This window comes from Coenobita brevimanus, chromosome 4 (genome assembly GCF_032717465.1).
Source record: "Coenobita brevimanus isolate Jiangsu-jjx chromosome 4, ASM3271746v2, whole genome shotgun sequence".
NCBI lineage: Eukaryota > Metazoa > Arthropoda > Malacostraca > Decapoda > Coenobitidae > Coenobita > Coenobita brevimanus.
Genome location: NC_136957.1, coordinates 31,769,314 through 31,786,616, shown reverse-complemented (window position 1 = coordinate 31,786,616; position 17,303 = coordinate 31,769,314). Strand labels below are relative to the sequence as shown.

Sequence of the window (17,303 nt, the reverse complement as noted above, 5' to 3'; positions counted from 1 at the left end):
TTTGTAGGCCTAGTGAAGTTTTTGTAATTCATGTAGGGTTCTTTATGTCAGTCATTTTTGATAATAGTTTGTATCTGTAATTATTTATCTAGCATTCACTGAGTATTATCTGGTATCTCATTTTATCAGGGCTGACTTAGATAAATTTACTCTTGCTAATTTCGTGTTAATAGAGGCTATTGCAGTTAACCATATATTTAACCTGTTTATTTGCCATTACATTATCCTTATGAGTCCTGAATGTTTTATTGTTAGTTTGAGCATTAAACTTTGACTTGTAATTTTACCTAACTCTTTGTTTTGAACCTGGAACTTTACGGGGCAGTAGTGATTTTTAGTATTCTCACTTAAAGTGTACATTATCTTTCTCTGTTCCGTAACAATATATATATATATATATATATATATATATATATATATATATATATATATATATATATATATATATATATATATATATATATGAAGCCTCTGTGGTACAGTGGTAAAGTGTGAGTTTTCGTACCCTGAAGAACGAGGATTCGCGCTCCGCCAGGGTAATAAACTTTGGAAGCGTTCTTCTGGCCACGTACTGCAGTGGCGGACATCAGGGGTGCTGTCGTTGAACCAGTGTCGCATACTATAAAGTACATACTTGCACCTAGTCGGCTTGCGCGGGCCGATTACACTTGGTTCACAGACTTCACACACACACATCCAACGCCACTACAACACTACAATCACACTTACAAGCACTTCTTACCCTACATACACTCTCAACCAGACAGCCCAAGCCACTTGGTAGAGATACATCGGCTGTATCGTCCCCACTTTGGTCGGGATAGGCCGGTCCTGCAGTGGACACTCAAACGGCTGATGAGATTATATAATATATATATATATATATATATATATATATATATATATATATATATATATATATATATATATATATATATATATATATATATATGCCGTATTGTCGCTTGGTGGTCTATCCCCTCACTCTTGACTCGTTTACATTAAATCGTACAAGAGATTGGCCAGTCCATCTGCTCTGTTGAATATAATACAATGAAAATTCGTTTTACAAAAATCTGTTTTCACACACCGTATTCAGTCACTAAAATTTGCGTAAATTATTCTTCACGTAACACATTTTTCTACAGTATCAGCAAATTAATCCCTTATTACCCTCTTCGGAGCACAAGAGTCCTAATCTCAGTTACTGAAATCCAACGCATTTTGGGTATGACAAAACCTACGTGCCTGGCAGTATTATACATGCTGAAAAAAGAAAAATCCAGTTGTTTCAGGAGGATTTGATCCGCTGCCTTACGGCACAGTCGTCATCCCCATTCCAGTCCTGTCACATGGCCAGATCATGAGAGATTTCAATACAACATCCTGAAACACTTTTTATTCCATTTAATTAAATACTCATCGTACTGCAAATCCTCAAGAAGACAGTTCTCTCTGTCACAAAAGATATGCCATACGCTTTTAGTATATATGAGCGTTAATATTAGGATTTTCGGAGTCAAATTAACCTATTCCAGACATTAGAATGGGACTTCAGTATAAGACTAAGACAAGGAGTGTGATTGAAACGGAAAAACCATAGAGTTGGGAGACCAATATTCTTGTCCTTCTAAATCTCCAACACTAGCACTGCTTGTGCCTCTCATTCCTCCCACCGCACGCAGGCGTAAACACCCCCACACACCCACACCCGCCCTCCCCCCACACAAACAAACAAGCACGGACTTACCGTAATCCTCGTATTTCACGATGCAGAACGAAAAAAATAGAAATGTAAATATAGTGTTTATGAAGCTCAGAGAAACTGATCCCCGCACTATAGAATTATTCCCTTTGTTGTCTTCCCACCTCTGATTCATAAGGGCCAAGTCAAGGCAGTCGTACTGCTTGAGCTCATGATTCGAACTCATTAGCTGTTCACGACCAACACGTACTCATTATGCTGACGTTACGTACAAGAGTCTTAATGTTCCTTAATGACAAACTGGTATTAAAATAAGTCAAAGCATAGGATATCCTGATGGTAAACTAAGTTACTATAATAACATTACATGAGGTCCTACTGTCTCGGCTAAGTTGATGCGAAGTACAGGACCAATTCTGACCCAACACATGTACAATTCTTGGGGAGCCCAGTCAGCCATTATTACAATACATTTATATGATTTGCGAAAATGTGGGAAAAAAAATCTTGAATGAAGTAACTGCTCTTCAATACCTTCAAAAATTCTTTGATATCTTTAACTCGTCTTAATGTTTCATTTCCTGTGGAACAACTAATCATGAAATAATACTGGTAGCATGTGAGATGATTTTAATAGCATAATAATTATTCTTTCCAGTACTGTAATTTGGCACACACACACACACACACACACACACACACACACACACACACATATATATATATATATATATATATATATATATATATATATATATATATATATATATATATATATATATATATATATATATATTGTGTGTGTGTGTGTGTGTGTGTGTGTGAAACATAAATATGAACAGATATACAAAACTACTCAGTTTCACAGGTGGAAAGGGAGCGGGGTTTGTAAGTGGTGTGTGACGCCACTACTGAGCAACATGTCAGCGCCGCACCGTGCATGATGTCATTACTAGATATCCCGTCAGCACGCAAGAAGTTAGAGAGCAGGTTATATAGACGCCGATGGTCCTTCAGTTAATTTATTAAGAGATGTAAGGCTGAGAGGAATGCCACGAATGGGATGGATGGACAGCGTGATGAGAGCGTTAGATATGAGAGGGATGTCTGTAGAGCAAGGAATAATGGCTGCATATGATAGGAATGACTGGAGAGAAATTGTGAATGAATGAATGGTGACTGGGCCCCGATGGGATATTCTCCCGTATTGGTCTGATCAGCTGATCAGATCAGGTGTGGGTAAGGGTATGGGTCCACTATGACGTGGCAGGGATAAACCAACACTGCTGTCGGGTGCGAATCGAATTGATTGTATTGAGCAGTTGACCTTCGTGTGGTGTGGTGCGGTAAAGATCTATCCCTTCTCCCCTTAGGGCGAAGATACGAGTAAATGTATTTGTGTGGATGGGTAAATTGGGGGCGTGTCGTCCTGTTTCGGGAACCCCCCCCCCCCTTTTGGGAGGAAACAACCTAGGTAAGTAGATAGATAGATACAGTTATCTATTTGTGTATTCTTCCGCGCTGTTCATAACACCAATCTTAATAAAACAAAGTATCCAACTGATGAAGTAAGACATAATCTTATATTGTAACAAACCTTCAGCATTTTTGAAGAAAGTCTCGCATCGTTTTCATTTACCACAGATCATATTAGCACCTGTGCTGTTTAGCCTATCAGAATAACTTTATTTCCAAAACTGCTTCCTTCTGGAACTCACTTCCCCAGATTGGTTTCCCTCCTTCCTTCAGTCTACAATACAGCAGTCAAGTCCAACTGGTACAGATTACTAATAAATGGAGAACCCTTGTAACCAAGTGTATGAATTTTTACATTCGTTTTTCCTTCCTCTGTTCGTCTTTCGCAAAATATCTATCTATCTATCTATACACTGTGCAGTGAGACTCCCATTATCTAAAGTCCGGTAGGAAAACTTTTCCAGTGGTAAAGTACATATGCAGAGATCCGACCGAGTTGAGCCCAGTGCAAATCAACAGTTGGTGGTGTGTTACTGCTGCCTCCTCCGCGCTGTTCTGCGCGTGTGATCTCTAGGTTTCGAACCATGAAGTTATTTGTGGTGTTGGTACTTGTTGGCATTATGGTAGGAAGGTAAGGAATGAGTAGCTCTATCTGATGTTTTAGCTTCTCCAATCTGATTAGGACAGTTACATTTTGTACTTGCGCCTCATATTACAGTATCGGATCAAGATTATGGAAGTAATTTCGAACTGCATGGGATAAAAGCATCCTTCATTTACCCCGTTTTTTCTAGGAGGATTCTCCGAAGTTGATTAAATTCGCCTGACTGTTGCAAGAACACGCTAAAAGTACAAAGGTAAATCTTTAGTGGGTCTGTTTATCAACCTATTGCCAAACGCCTCAGTCCCGTAAGGAGTGGCCACAAACAAATCTCCTCCATGTCGCCCTGTCCAATGCCACTTCACTGCCCCGCTCCCAGTTTACACACCCCTTCTCCCTCTCCCCCCCCCCACTTTCACCTCACTCGCTTACACCATTCTAGTTAGTCTCTCTCTCTCTCTCTCTCTCTCTCTCTCTCTCCATCCTCTCCATATGGCCAAACTACCTCAGTGTATTTCTTCTAATGCATTCTTTAACATTAACAACCACATAACAGCGTTTCTTCACTTCCTCATTCGTCAGTCTGTCTCTCCCTGTAACTCCATATGCTCCTCTCAGATAACTCATTTCGGTATTCATCTCCTTTACTGCCGTTTCTTTAGTGAGCAATCTTACCATACCCAGTGGATTTGTGCTGTCATAGTGTACGCCTGTAGGTGTGTGTGTGTGTGTGTGTGCAAATGAATAATACCAAATCTTGCTCAACATACTGAAAAGTGGATTTAGTTTTCCAACTTCCCAACTGGATATTGGGTTAGGTTAGGTTAGGCTGGGTTGAGTTAGGTTAGGTTAGGTTAGAGTAGATTAAATTATGAGGTACAGTTAAGCTACGTTAGGCTAAATTTAGCAAAAACTTAGATTAGGCCAGTCACTTCCACCATTCCTATTATTTCCGATCAGGTTGTGATAGTCATATTATGGTTATTATTCATTTGCACAACAAAGCAGCCTCAAAACACTCAAGTGAACTAAAAACAATCAAATGGAACAAAAAAAAAAAAAATAGGAGACGGCAATAAAGGAAATATTTACCCTCATTTCTACTGCTTTCACTCCTGACTTGTGTCCTTCCAGCAAAGCATATGTCTATCTATCTCTATATACCTAGGCTGCTTCCCCCGAAAAAAAGGGGGTAGCAGAGACAGACTGACACACTCCCAATTTACTCATTCACACACACATATATACTCATATCTTAGCCCCAAGGGGAGAAGGGACAGATACTCACTGCACTACACGGCATGAGGGTCAACTGCGCAGTGCAATCAGCGACATCTGCAGTGCAATCAGCGACAGCAGAGCTGGTTTACCCCAGCCAGATCATAATGGACTCATCCCCTTCCACGCACCTGACCTGATCAGCTGACCAGACAGAATGTGGGAGAATATCTCCTCTGGCAGCGCCACCGTTTATTCATTCACAATTTCTCTCCAGTCACCCCTACCATGTGCACGCACTCTTTTTTTTGCTCTACGGACACTCTTCTCGTATCTAATAGCTCTCTTCACACTATCCATCCATCCCAACCGTGGTCTTCCTCTTAGCCTTACAACTCTCGCATTAGATCCAGCTATCTTTTTCACCAGTTGCTCTGCATCCATTCTCTCCATATATTCACAAATCATTGCAACACTTTCCGCTCAACTCGATTAGGCATCCCTCACATAACTCCAGTTTTCCATCACATTTAATCATTTCTCACTAGATCGATACTCTCACTCCACACACACTCTTCAGATACCTCCTCTCCATTACATTCAAACTCTTCCTCTTCGCTAAACCCATATTCCATATTTCAGCCCCATATAATGCAGTCGGTATCACTACACCCTCATACAGCCTTTCCTTAACACCCATTCTAAGCTAATGATATCCAAGCACTTTTTTCATTCCTCCCAACAGCTTTTTTCAATTTCATTTACTCTAATCTTCATCTCTACAGCTATTCTTTGGGGGCGCGGTAGCACAGTGGTAGCGCGCTGAACTCGTAATCGGGGGATTGCGAGTTCGAGCCTCGCCCGGGCTGCCGTGCCGGGAGTGGTAGCTCGCTCCTGTAACTCTAGCGAGGCTATATAGTCCAGTACAGGGCTTAGCTCGGGGGAACTCCATTTCTCCATTTTTTTCTACATCTATTCTTCCGTCCACAACAACATATGACCATTAATTATTTTAAACACTCTACCTTCTGAAGCAACTCACCATTCAAAACTACATTCATCTTCCTACCATCCACCGTCCCTTCACACTTCATCACTTTACTCTTATTCTCATTTAATCTCTATTTCCTTCCTTCACACACCCTTCCAAACTTCTCTACCAACTGTCTCGATCTCTCCTCCGAGTCAGACACCAGTGCAGCAGCATCCTCAAACAGCAGCTGATTCAGATTCCACTCTCTAACATCAGCATCACCAGACTCAAACCTCCACTTAACACTCGCATTCACCTCCCTTACAGCACCATCCATATAGATATCAAACAACCAAGGCGACAACACACATCCCTGCCACAGCCCCACTCTCACGGGAAACCATTCACTCACAATATTTCGCATTTTTCACACTCTTTACTGTTTATATAAAAACTTTTCACTACTTTTAACAACCTACCACCAACTCCATACAATCTCAAAACAATCCACAAAGCCTCCCTATCAGTTCTGTCATACGCTTTCTGTAAATCCATGAACGCCCAAAACACATCCTTACCTTTTGCCAAATACTTTTCACACACCTGTCTCAGCAAACACCTGATCCATACATCCCCTCCCTCCTAAAATCGTACTGCTTATCGCCAATCACTCCCACTGTATCCTCTCCAACTCCCTTAATCAACACTCTACCACACACCTTACAGCACTCAATAAACTTTTAACCCTAAACTAGTACACCCGAAAGCACTAATCTCTCCCCCTTAGGAGCCGAAGTCATGGCCAATGAGCGACCAGGCGATCGAAAACCCCGCATCCACAGCTCCTCCCCCAGCCCGTGTAAGCTTTGTTGGATAGATGTGGAACGGCCAAAGTTGGTGATGTTACAGTGTGTCATGATTGTTTTTATAAACAATCAGAACCAGTAGGGGTAAGTATATAAAAGCATTTAATGTGTAATACTGTGCTGTTATCCACAACATACGAGAAAGACACGAAAATGAAAGAAGACCTACAATGTATTTTGTGTTATTGTCTATATACTTACCTACTATAACGTTACAAATTAGTATAATGAACAGCATCTGATGAAAGATATGATGTCGTTTCTCATACATTCTCGCTCCCACTCCCACCACCCTTCTCTCTGGGTTGCTGTCTCCACCGAACGGCTCTTATATCCTCTCGTTCCCGACTCCACCCATTGTTAACCGACATAAAGATAATGACGAAATGATCCGTCAGGTATTGATTATATTGCTATTGTCATTCACCTTTGTATTAAGCTCCAACAAATTAATAACATACAATACTACGGTATCCCTGCCAACCATTTAATCCTGTTGTAGGCTGTAACGTGACAAACGCACTGCAGGTTGGACCTTTAGTTACAAGGGCATACGTTTGTTTATCGCTAATACAAGTTGTGTGGTTTTGGACGTCATTAATTCATATGTATGTGGCCAGTTAAGTCTTACATTAAAAACACGTATAGGTTAATGTTCCTGTTATTACTGGATGAAGGAAACGAATCCGGGATCGGCCCTGATGAACTACAAACTCTCTGCTTTAACGAAAATATACTGACCTCTCGACACAGGAGTGACACAATATCATTGTGTATACAATTGACCCACATTCAGTCGTATACACAATGACACTTTCATTGTTGTGACAAGTGGTCGGAATATTTTCGTTAAAGCAACGTTTGTGGTTCGTCAGAGCCGATTTCCGATTCGTTTCGTTCATCCAATAATGACAGGAGCATAAGCCTTGCGTGTTTATAATGTAAGGCTTGAATTGCCACGTTCATATGAATTAATGGACATCCTAAAACCACACAACCTGTGTTAACGATAGACAACCGTATATCCATGTAATGCAAGGTCCAACTTGCAGTTCGCATGTCAAGTAACAGCTTACAGCAGGATGAAATGGTTGGCAGGTATACCAGAGTATTGTATATTATTTACTGTATTTGTTTGTGCTTAATGCAGAGGTGTATGTTAATATCATTATGATCAATACCTGACGGATCATTTCATCATTATCTCTGTTGGTTAACAATGGGTAGGAGTGGGGGACGATAGAAAATGAGAGGCTTTTGGTGGAGAGAGCAACCCACAGAGAAGGGTGGTGGAGGTGGGAGTGAGAATGTATGAGAAAAAACATCTTTCAACAGAGGCCCTGTTCACTATACTATACTTATTTGTCACAATATAATAGAGGACTTAAGTATATAGACAGTAACACATAGCACATTGTAGGTCTTCTTTCATTTTAGTGCCTTTCTCTTATGTTGTTGGTAACAGCACAGTATTACATATTAAATGTCTTTATATACTACCCCCTACTGGTTCTGACTGTCCATAAAAACGATCATGACACATGTTGTTCTCTGGCCTTTCCACATCTATCCAACCAAGCTACACTGGGACTGGGGGAGGGGCGGTGGGGCGGGAGGTGTTCGATTGCCTGATCGCTCACTGGCCGCGACTCCGGCTACTAGCGGGGAGAAATTAATGCTTTCAGGTGTACATTGATACTTATCACCTTTACCATTATACAGTGGAATCACCTTGCACTTGCCCAGTCAATCGGCACCATAACGCTCACAAAACACACATTCAGCAATCTTACTAACCAGTCAACAATAGCCGCTCCACCACCATTCAAACATTCCACAGCATACCCATCCATACCTGCAGCTTTTCTTGCTTTCATGACCTTTATTTCCTAATGCACTTCCTCCATCTTGATAAAAAGAATCATTCAACTCTCCCAACACATTCCTTGCACCCTTCCCTCTGCCGCAATCTCAGCCTCCCTTTCCTCCTCTACAATAAGTCTTTCAGAATACTCTGCCTTTCTCTTCTTTACTGCATCCATCTCAAATTATTTCCTTGCATCTTCTGCTTTTACTCACCCTTCCTTCCCAGACTCTCCGTTTTGCACTGTCTTCACATCCTTCCAAAACATTTTCATATTCAGTAGGAAAGTCTCAGTCAACCGCTTACCCCACCTCTCCTCTGTTGCCACTTTAGCTCATGCACAGCCCTTCTCGCCCTGTTCCTCTTTTCATTATACCTCTCATGTGACACCTCATCCTTCCTATGGAGCCACTCTTCATATGCAAGTCTCTTCTCATCTACAGTCATATTTAACTTCCTCACACCACAATTCACTTCCCACTGTAACACCACCACCCACTCATTTCACACCACACGCCTCTTCTGCATTCCCCACCACAGCACTCTAAAATAACTGCCATTCGTCCTCCACATCGCCATTTTCCTGAGCTTTTACTGTGTTCCACTTAGCTTTCAAATTCTCTTGGCACTCTATCATTTTCTCTCTCTTATCCAACTCTCTCACTTTCAAAACCTCCCAGCCACACCGAACAGTTCTGGCTCTCACCCACCTCATACCTACTCTCAGCTTTCCCTCCACCAGGTAGCAGTCTGGCATACATTGACCCTCGCCTCTCAAAGCTCTCACACTAACAATCTTCCTCTTACATTCCTGGACACAACCACAGAGTCCATCACTGCATTATCAACAACCCTTCCAACCTCCTGTCTCACCCATGTATATTTATAGATGTCTTTCTTCTTAACCAAGGTAATTCCAATCACCATATCTCACTCAACACACATCCCTATCATTCTTTGCCCATTATCATTTCTTCCAGGCACACCATGCATATCAGTGACCCTTTCAACTGCTACGTTTTTCACTCTAGCATTCAGATCTCCCATCATTGCTACATTCACATGTGCTCCAAAACTCTCTAGACACTCGTCAATATCATTCCAGTCATTCCAGAGAGGCTCCCTGTTTTCTTTATCCCTTTCACTACCAGGCCAATATCCACTCACAAATACCCACAACTCATTTCCAAATTTCGCTTTCATCCACATCAGTCGCGATGACACCTCCTTCCATTCAGTCACACACTGTTGCACTTCTGGGCTCACTGAGAAGGCCACTCCTCTCGCTCTTCCTCTGTCAGTACCTGACATCCTTCCAGTCACACTCCCGAATTTAGATTCACCTTTCCATTCCATCTTTGTTTCACTCAAAGCTAAAATATCCAACTTTCTTCTCAGAAACATTCCCCCAATCTCCTTCCTTTTAGCCTCAATCGTACTTCATCCACGCACATTCATATACCCAATCTTCAGGGTACGGGGAGAGGAGGGGATCCTTAGTCCTCTCTCCCCATCCCCTTTAGTTACCTTTTACGACACACACGGAATATGGTGGCAGAATTCTTCCTAACACAGCCTGGCCACAGAGTGTTAGTACCACCTCATAGTGCAGCCAGATTGTGTTCCTCTCGCCACAGGGCGTAAGGCATATAATTTAGTGAATAAATTGTTATTAAAATGAAATGACCTACATTAATGCGATGTTTTTCAAATCACTGGTTTTCCTACCTAATTCGTTATCCTTCAGTTACTACAGTACAGTAGCGGCGCGGGTCTGAAGGTGTCATTATCGTGCCCTGGCAACCTGCCAGTCAACAGTGCGTCCGATTTCGTGTGTAATATGATAACGCATGTGATTCGTGTATATGATGTTCGTGTATAATAATATTCGTGTATATGATTTGTGTATACTGATTCGAAATCGGATGCACTCTTGAATGGTCAGTTGCTAGGATCTGACAATGACACCTTAAGACTCGGGCGCCGCGAGTATAGAACCCCATGATTTATCTCCATTCTACCGCCCTTGTCTTAAATCTTTCCTTACTTTCATTCCCTCTCTTTCTCACACACACATCCTCCCTCTGTCCCCTCTCTACACACCGTCCTCTCTCCATCGGCCACTACCCCTCCCTTTCTCATCCACAGACTCTCCCTCTCTCAATCCCTCCACTTCTGCACCTCTCCGTCCTTTACTTCCAGTCTCTCTCCTCATTTCTCCCTCCGCCTCTCCCCATTCTCTTTCTCTCCATTTATAATCCCCCCTCCCCCTCTCCTTTCTCTACTCACCCTGCCTTTTTCCCTCCCCGATTCCTAACCCCCCTCTCTCCCCCGCTCCCCCCCCCTCTCTCTCTCTCTCTCTCTCTCTCTCTCCATGCCATACTATCTTCACACTACCAATACATCTTTTATTTCTCTATCCTGAACTCCTCTTCTCCCGTCCAAGTTTTACCTTCCCTTTTTCATCCACTTTTCTTCCCAAGCCTCCTTTTCCCATCCATCCCATCCCCTCATTCCTGACTCTACTTCAACTCTTCCCCATCCTACCTCTACTTCCTCTTCCCCGTTCCCTCTCACCACGCCTCCTCTTCTCCTCTACTCTGTCCCCTCCTTCTTTTCCCCCTCTCACCAATTTTTTTTCTCTCGCCCTCCTCTTCCTCCTTTCCTCTCATCATGCTTTCTCTTACCCCCTCCCCTGTTCAACCTCCTCTTATCCCTGTTTCCCCATGCCTGCCTTCTCTTCATCTTCTCTCTATCCCTGCCTTCTCTTTCCCCTCTGGCCTTTTTTTTTTTTTTTTCGCTTCACATCTTACCTCCCCCTGTCTTGTCTCTCCCTACCTTTCTCTCCCCTCGTCCAATTTCATCTCTCCATTCTCACCTCCTTTTCCTCGCCAGCACCACTGCCTTCGACTGTTTTCCATGTGAGCTACGCCCATGCCTAGAGCTTCCCCAGGACTGCCCTCATGGCACGGTGAGGGATGAGTGTGACTGCTGCTCCGTCTGTGCCAAGGTAAGTATTTGGGTAGGTTGGTAACACGGTTCACAGGTAAGTAGGTCGTAGGTGGATATAGTTCATTCAGAATTACAATTATTCTTGGTCACTTTTCCACCTTCATCATTAGTGTTTTAAGCAAGCTGAACTTGACAGCCGATCAGCACTCGCCTTGCAGTTACTCCGCAGCCATCTTTTGAAAAGACAGTATATCTCAGGCAGCACTGGCCTAAGTTCTCTGACATGCAGTACATTCATTATACATTTATGGCGTAATGTATTAATTCTCAGTTTCCCTGATGATAAGCCTCCTCTAAATGCATGTATATACCATGAAGTTTCTTATTCTTGGAAAAATTAATTGTCTAACACTATCAGTATAAGCATATGCTCAGTAAAACCTCTACAGTTTTAAAACTACCCTTTCCCCACCAACTGGAATGATTATTGCTTCCATGGCCGTGAGCCATCTGAGTGTGCCTTGCGCATTACGAAGGTTATTCTCTCGGGCATGGAGGCATACATTCCTTTCTCATATCCTTTGACTAACGCAAGAAAACCTTGGTTTAATCACGCTTGTTCTAATGCTGTCCGCAACAAGGAGAGGGCCTACAAAAGGTACCGGAGCCAACCCACCCCTGAATCACATCTTTACGTTTCTGCCCGGAATCGTGCTAAGTCTGTTCTTCGCTCTACTAAAAATAATTTCATCCATACTAAATGCTCTCAACTCTCCAACTCGAATTCTTCCCGCTCCTTCTGGCATTTTGCCAAAAATCTTTCTAACAGCTTTACCTCATCATCCTTCCCTCCTCTTTTCTACTCTGATGGTTCTGTAGCTATTTCTTCTACTGATAAAGCAGATCTCTTCGCACAGACTTTCTCCTCCAATTCTACCTTAGACGATTCCGGTGCTGTTCCTCCATCACTTCCCCCCCTCTGACTTCCTCATGGCTGACATTAAAATTTCTTCAGTTGATGTATTTTCTGCCATTACTGGCCTCAGTACTAACAAGGCATATGGCTCTGATGGGGTCCCTCCTGTTGTTCTCAAGAACTGTGCTTCATTGCTTACACCCTGCCTAGGCAAACTCTTTCGTCTTTGTCTGTCAACGTGTACCTTTCCTTCTTGCTGGAAGTTTGCTCTCATTCAGCCAGTCCCAAAGAAGGGTGACCACTCCCAACCCTCCAACTATCGTCCAATTGCTTTAACGTCCTGTATTTCAAAAGTTTTCGAGTCAATTCTTAATAGAAAAATTTTAAGACATCTTTCCTATCACAACCTTCTTTCCGATCGTCAGTATGGGTTCCGTCAGGGACGCTCCACTGGCGATCTTCTCACCTACCTTTCAGACTCCTGGTCATCCTCCTTTCGGGACTTTGGCGAAAGCTTTGCCATTGCACTTGACATCTCAAAGGCTTTCGATCGAGTCTGGCATAAATCTTTAATTTCCAAACTGCCCTCCTACGGTTTCTATCCTTCTATCTGTGCCTTCATCACTAGCTTCCTTTCTGGTCGTTCTATAGCCGCTGTTGTAGACGGCCTTCGTTCTTCTCCTAGATCTATCAACAGTGGTGTTCCTCAGGGCTCTGTCCTATCACCAACTCTCTTCCTTTTATTCATCAATGATCTTCTAAGCTGTACATCTAACCCTATCCACTCATACGCTGATGACTCCACCCTTCACCTTTCCATTCGGTTCCCGCAACGCCCACCTCAACAGTTACTTCAACAAACAAGGGATGAGGCTATGGCACACCTAATGTCTGACTTAGCTCGTATCTCTGACTGGGGTAAAAATAATCTGGTTGTCTTTAATGCATCTAAGACTCAGTTCTTACACCTATCAACCCGACAAAATCTTCCACAGGTATACCCACTAATGTTTAATAATATTCAGCTTAATCCTGCATCATCCTTGAACATGCTTGGGGTTTCATTTACTCGGGATTTATCTTGGAAAGATCATATTACATCTCTTGTAAAATCTGCTTCCAAGAGATTGGGTGTGCTAAGCCGACTCAGCTCTTTCTTTACCCCTGCGCAATTGTTGACTCTATACAGGGGTTTTATCCGCCCCTGTGTGGAGTACAACTCTCATGTGTGGGGAGGCTCCCCACATACAGCTCTTCTCAATAGGGTGGAGTCAAAGGCTTTTCGTCTCATTAACTCTCCTCCTTTTACTGACTCCCTTCAACCTCTGTCTCTTCGCCGCACTGTTGCATCTTTATCTCTTTTCTATCGCTACTTTAATGGTCACTGCTCCTCTGAACTGTCTGCTTGCATTCCTCCATCTCTACGACGGGCGCGTAGCACCCGTCTGGCAGGAAACTCTCATCCTTTTTCTGTCCAACTCTCTAATGCAAGAGTTAACCGTTACTCCCAGTCTTTCATTTATGCAACAGGTCAGCTCTGGAACTGTCTCCCTCTGTCTGTATTTCCTACTGCCTATGATCTCCAGTCTTTCAAACGCAGTGTGTCCAGGCATCTCAAAATGATTGGATCTTGAATTTGGCTCTATATTGTATTTTGTTTTTCTCTTGGAGGGAACTGTTACTGCGGGCTCATGGCCTTTGGTTCCTTCTTCCTCGCATAAAAAAAAAAAAAAACTTCATCTTTAATAATTCGAACTCTTTGAATATCCTCAGCAGTCCTGTGACGCAGACGTATTTCCATTTATTGTTGCTATTTTCAAACGACTTAATTCAGCATAAGATTTTTGGAATCAGAGAAGTAAGATACACGTTTCAGAAACTCTTCACATCTTTCCTAAGCTGAGGCAATTCTCTGCCAGTAGCAAGAGTACAGTTTACTACAAGTGATTGCACTGGAAGAGGTAATACTCTGCCATACACGTTTCATGGTTTGGTCAAAGAACTGATTCCACGATGATTTTCACACCAATCCTGCATTATTTTATCCCAAACCAGCCAAATCAAACAAAAAACGAATCTCATCTAACTTAAAAATAACCTAAACACTAAACCTAACCTTGCCTGTGAGCCCGGCCCGGGTTAACTCAACCTACACTCATCGTTACTAACCCAGCACAACTCACACCTACCCACCCCACCCCACCACACCCCACCACAAAACCTCATCTCCCCCATAGGGCCCGGGTGGGGAGTGTTGGGGTCCCTCGAAAATATTAAGCAAGTGCTGAACTGGCCAGACGTGCATAGGAAAAAAAACACTGTAGAGGTTCGCTGCAAATATGTGAAGCTCTGCAACTAGTTCGTGGTTACCTGTTGACTTATGACCTGTAGATGAGACCTGCTTTTGACCTTAAATGTTGACTGGATTCACGTCTTACCAGCTAGTGATGTTACCTTATTTGGTTACCTACTAATTGGCTGATCTGGTTAAATGGTGTTACCTGCAAGTACAACAATGCTACTTTATTTTCACTTGTTGAGAAATTGGCTACTGATGTGCTTATTTTTTTAAAGAAGCTAAATAAACCCAGGTAAACCATATCTAAACCCAGCCTAATTTAATATGTTCTAACCAAAGTAGGGTAAACCAAACCTAACCTTATCACATATAATCTGTAATCTTAGTTTCTAACAAACTTTTTACTGTATTCGTTACCTAACCTAAGCAAACCTAACCTCATGTGCAATGTAATTTACAACCAAACTTATGATACCTAACCTAATCCAACCCAGTCTACAGTCATTATTACTGGCCAACTTAAACTAACCTGACATAAACGGACTCAACCTAATCTTTCTCAGCCTAACACACATCAACCCATCTTAACCAAACTTTGCCCGTTTTCTCGTTGGTCAAGTACCTCCCTAACACCTTTCCATTAGCAATTTACTTTGCTTGTTACTCGTTAATGTCCTTTTCTGAGTTATTTAAATCCTTCTAATCTACCATTTTTGCATAAATAATGAGCAGAAGGTGAGAAGGATATTAACCTACCATACCCAAAAAATAAATCGCTAAGGATGAGGCGTTAAGGAGCTTCTTTTAACTTAAAGAATATGGGCCTAAATCCCGCTTCTCCGCCACAGGGCCCGGGTGAGATGTGTGGAGGCCTCTTGAATTTCTTCGGCATATGTGCCACGGGTCTACGGTGCCAGCAGCAGGAATTCAACATATTTGGATACTGCGTTTAGGACTAGTTGGTGCATTTATTATCTGTGATGTTACCTGATGTAGTTACCTGTTGATTACAGTATATTACCTTCTACTATTGCCTGCCGACATTTTACCTGTTAATAGTGTCACCAGCTCATTTATTACCTGTAGACTATTTACCTGCTGATGTCACTTGTTCATTTATTACCTGTTGATGTTTCCTGCCGATGTGATTACCTGTTGGTTTAGTCTCCTGTTGAAGAATGGTTACTTGTTGGCTGAGCCACCAGGCTAGGCTAGTATTGTCCAGGTTACTAAACCCTTCAGTTAGGTGATTTTTTTTTTCTTACAAAACCTAGATAATTATATTAACCTTTACAATAGCCTTTTGGAACCTTAGGTGTTTTATATATATAGTTACCAGAGATCTGTTCTTGAATAAATTTAGTCTTCTGATAGCGGCAAAAATAAACTACAAAAACGACGTCACGGATCTAAAGAGTTAAGAGTAAGTGGCAATTCCAGGGGCTTAATGACAATGCCTGATTAAAAAAAAAAAAAAAAAAAAAAAAAAGAAGCTGTCTGTTTGGGATTCAGATGAAAGCGCCATCAGAATATAATCATCCCTCCATTGGCGCCTTGAACCACTACACCACCAAGGCTCGTATTCTCGTCGGTTAAGGAAGCTCCCTAACACCTGTTCCTTAACGATTTATGTTCCAAACTGCCCGTTAATATTCTCGATTTTATTTTAATTGTTTGCTTTTATCCTTTCAATGTCGACATTGATTGCACGAATAATTCAGAAGATTCAGTAACGGCGTATAATCAGAAATCAACAGGTATGGAAGAGGTGTTAGAAAACTTCCTATCCTCAGAAGAACACCGCCCCAAGTGTTAGAATAATCCACATCAGTCGTCACATCACGCCTTACTACTCATGTATTTCCATACCATATTCGATCTTACATTTTATTCTATGACAAATGAAACGTATGTAGAGTGTCTTCAATAAATCTGTTTCAGCTGGTGCTGTTGTTTCCCATACCATTCTTAGATGGACAAAATGTCATGATGAATATGTTATTGTTACCAAACTATGTTTGTGACTAAATGTATTCGTGTAATGTTTATCTGTATGACTATATATATGTATATTTTTTTTTAATGCGAGGAAGAGGGAACAAAAAAGGTTGAGCCACAAAACGGTTCCTTTCAAACAAACAAACAAAACAAAAACAATACAAAAGAGAGACAAATTCAAGATCCGTTCATTTCCAGATGCCTGGACACACTGCGTTTGAAAGACTGGAGATCAAAGGACGTAGGAAATACAGACAAAGGGACACAGTTCCAGAGCTGACCTGTTGCATGAATGAAGGAATAGGAGTAAAGGTTAACTCTTGCATTAGAGAGTTGGACAGAAAAGGGATGAGAGTTTGTTGCTAGACAGGTGCTATTCGCCCATCATAGAGGTGGAGGGATGCAAGTAGACAGTTGAGAGGAGCAACGACAATT

At 42.1% G+C, this 17,303-nt stretch overlaps 1 protein-coding gene across 1 annotated transcript; it reads left to right on the top strand.

The window, feature by feature from the left end:
* The first annotated feature begins 3,739 nt into the window (after positions 1–3,739).
* Positions 3,740–16,815, top strand: LOC145395410 (single insulin-like growth factor-binding domain protein-2). Its single transcript, XM_080269017.1, has 3 exons — positions 3,740–3,812; positions 11,599–11,713; positions 15,719–16,815. The coding sequence occupies exons 1-3, from the start codon at positions 3,766–3,768 to the stop codon at positions 15,821–15,823; spliced, it is 267 nt and encodes an 88-aa protein (XP_080125143.1). The 5' UTR covers positions 3,740–3,765; the 3' UTR covers positions 15,824–16,815.
* Positions 16,816–17,303: the final 488 nt, after the last annotated feature.

Bases quoted from the DNA above. Each gene is read 5' to 3' on its own strand.
- LOC145395410 (XM_080269017.1), top strand. From the start codon at position 3,766: ATGAAGTTATTTGTGGTGTTGGTACTTGTTGGCATTATGGTAGGAAG. The intron at 3,813-11,598 runs GTAAGGAATGAG...TTTCCTCGCCAG, and splicing joins GTTGGCATTATGGTAGGAAG to CACCACTGCCTTCGACTGTT. The intron at 11,714-15,718 runs GTAAGTATTTGG...TCTCCGCCACAG, and splicing joins GCTGCTCCGTCTGTGCCAAG to GGCCCGGGTGAGATGTGTGG.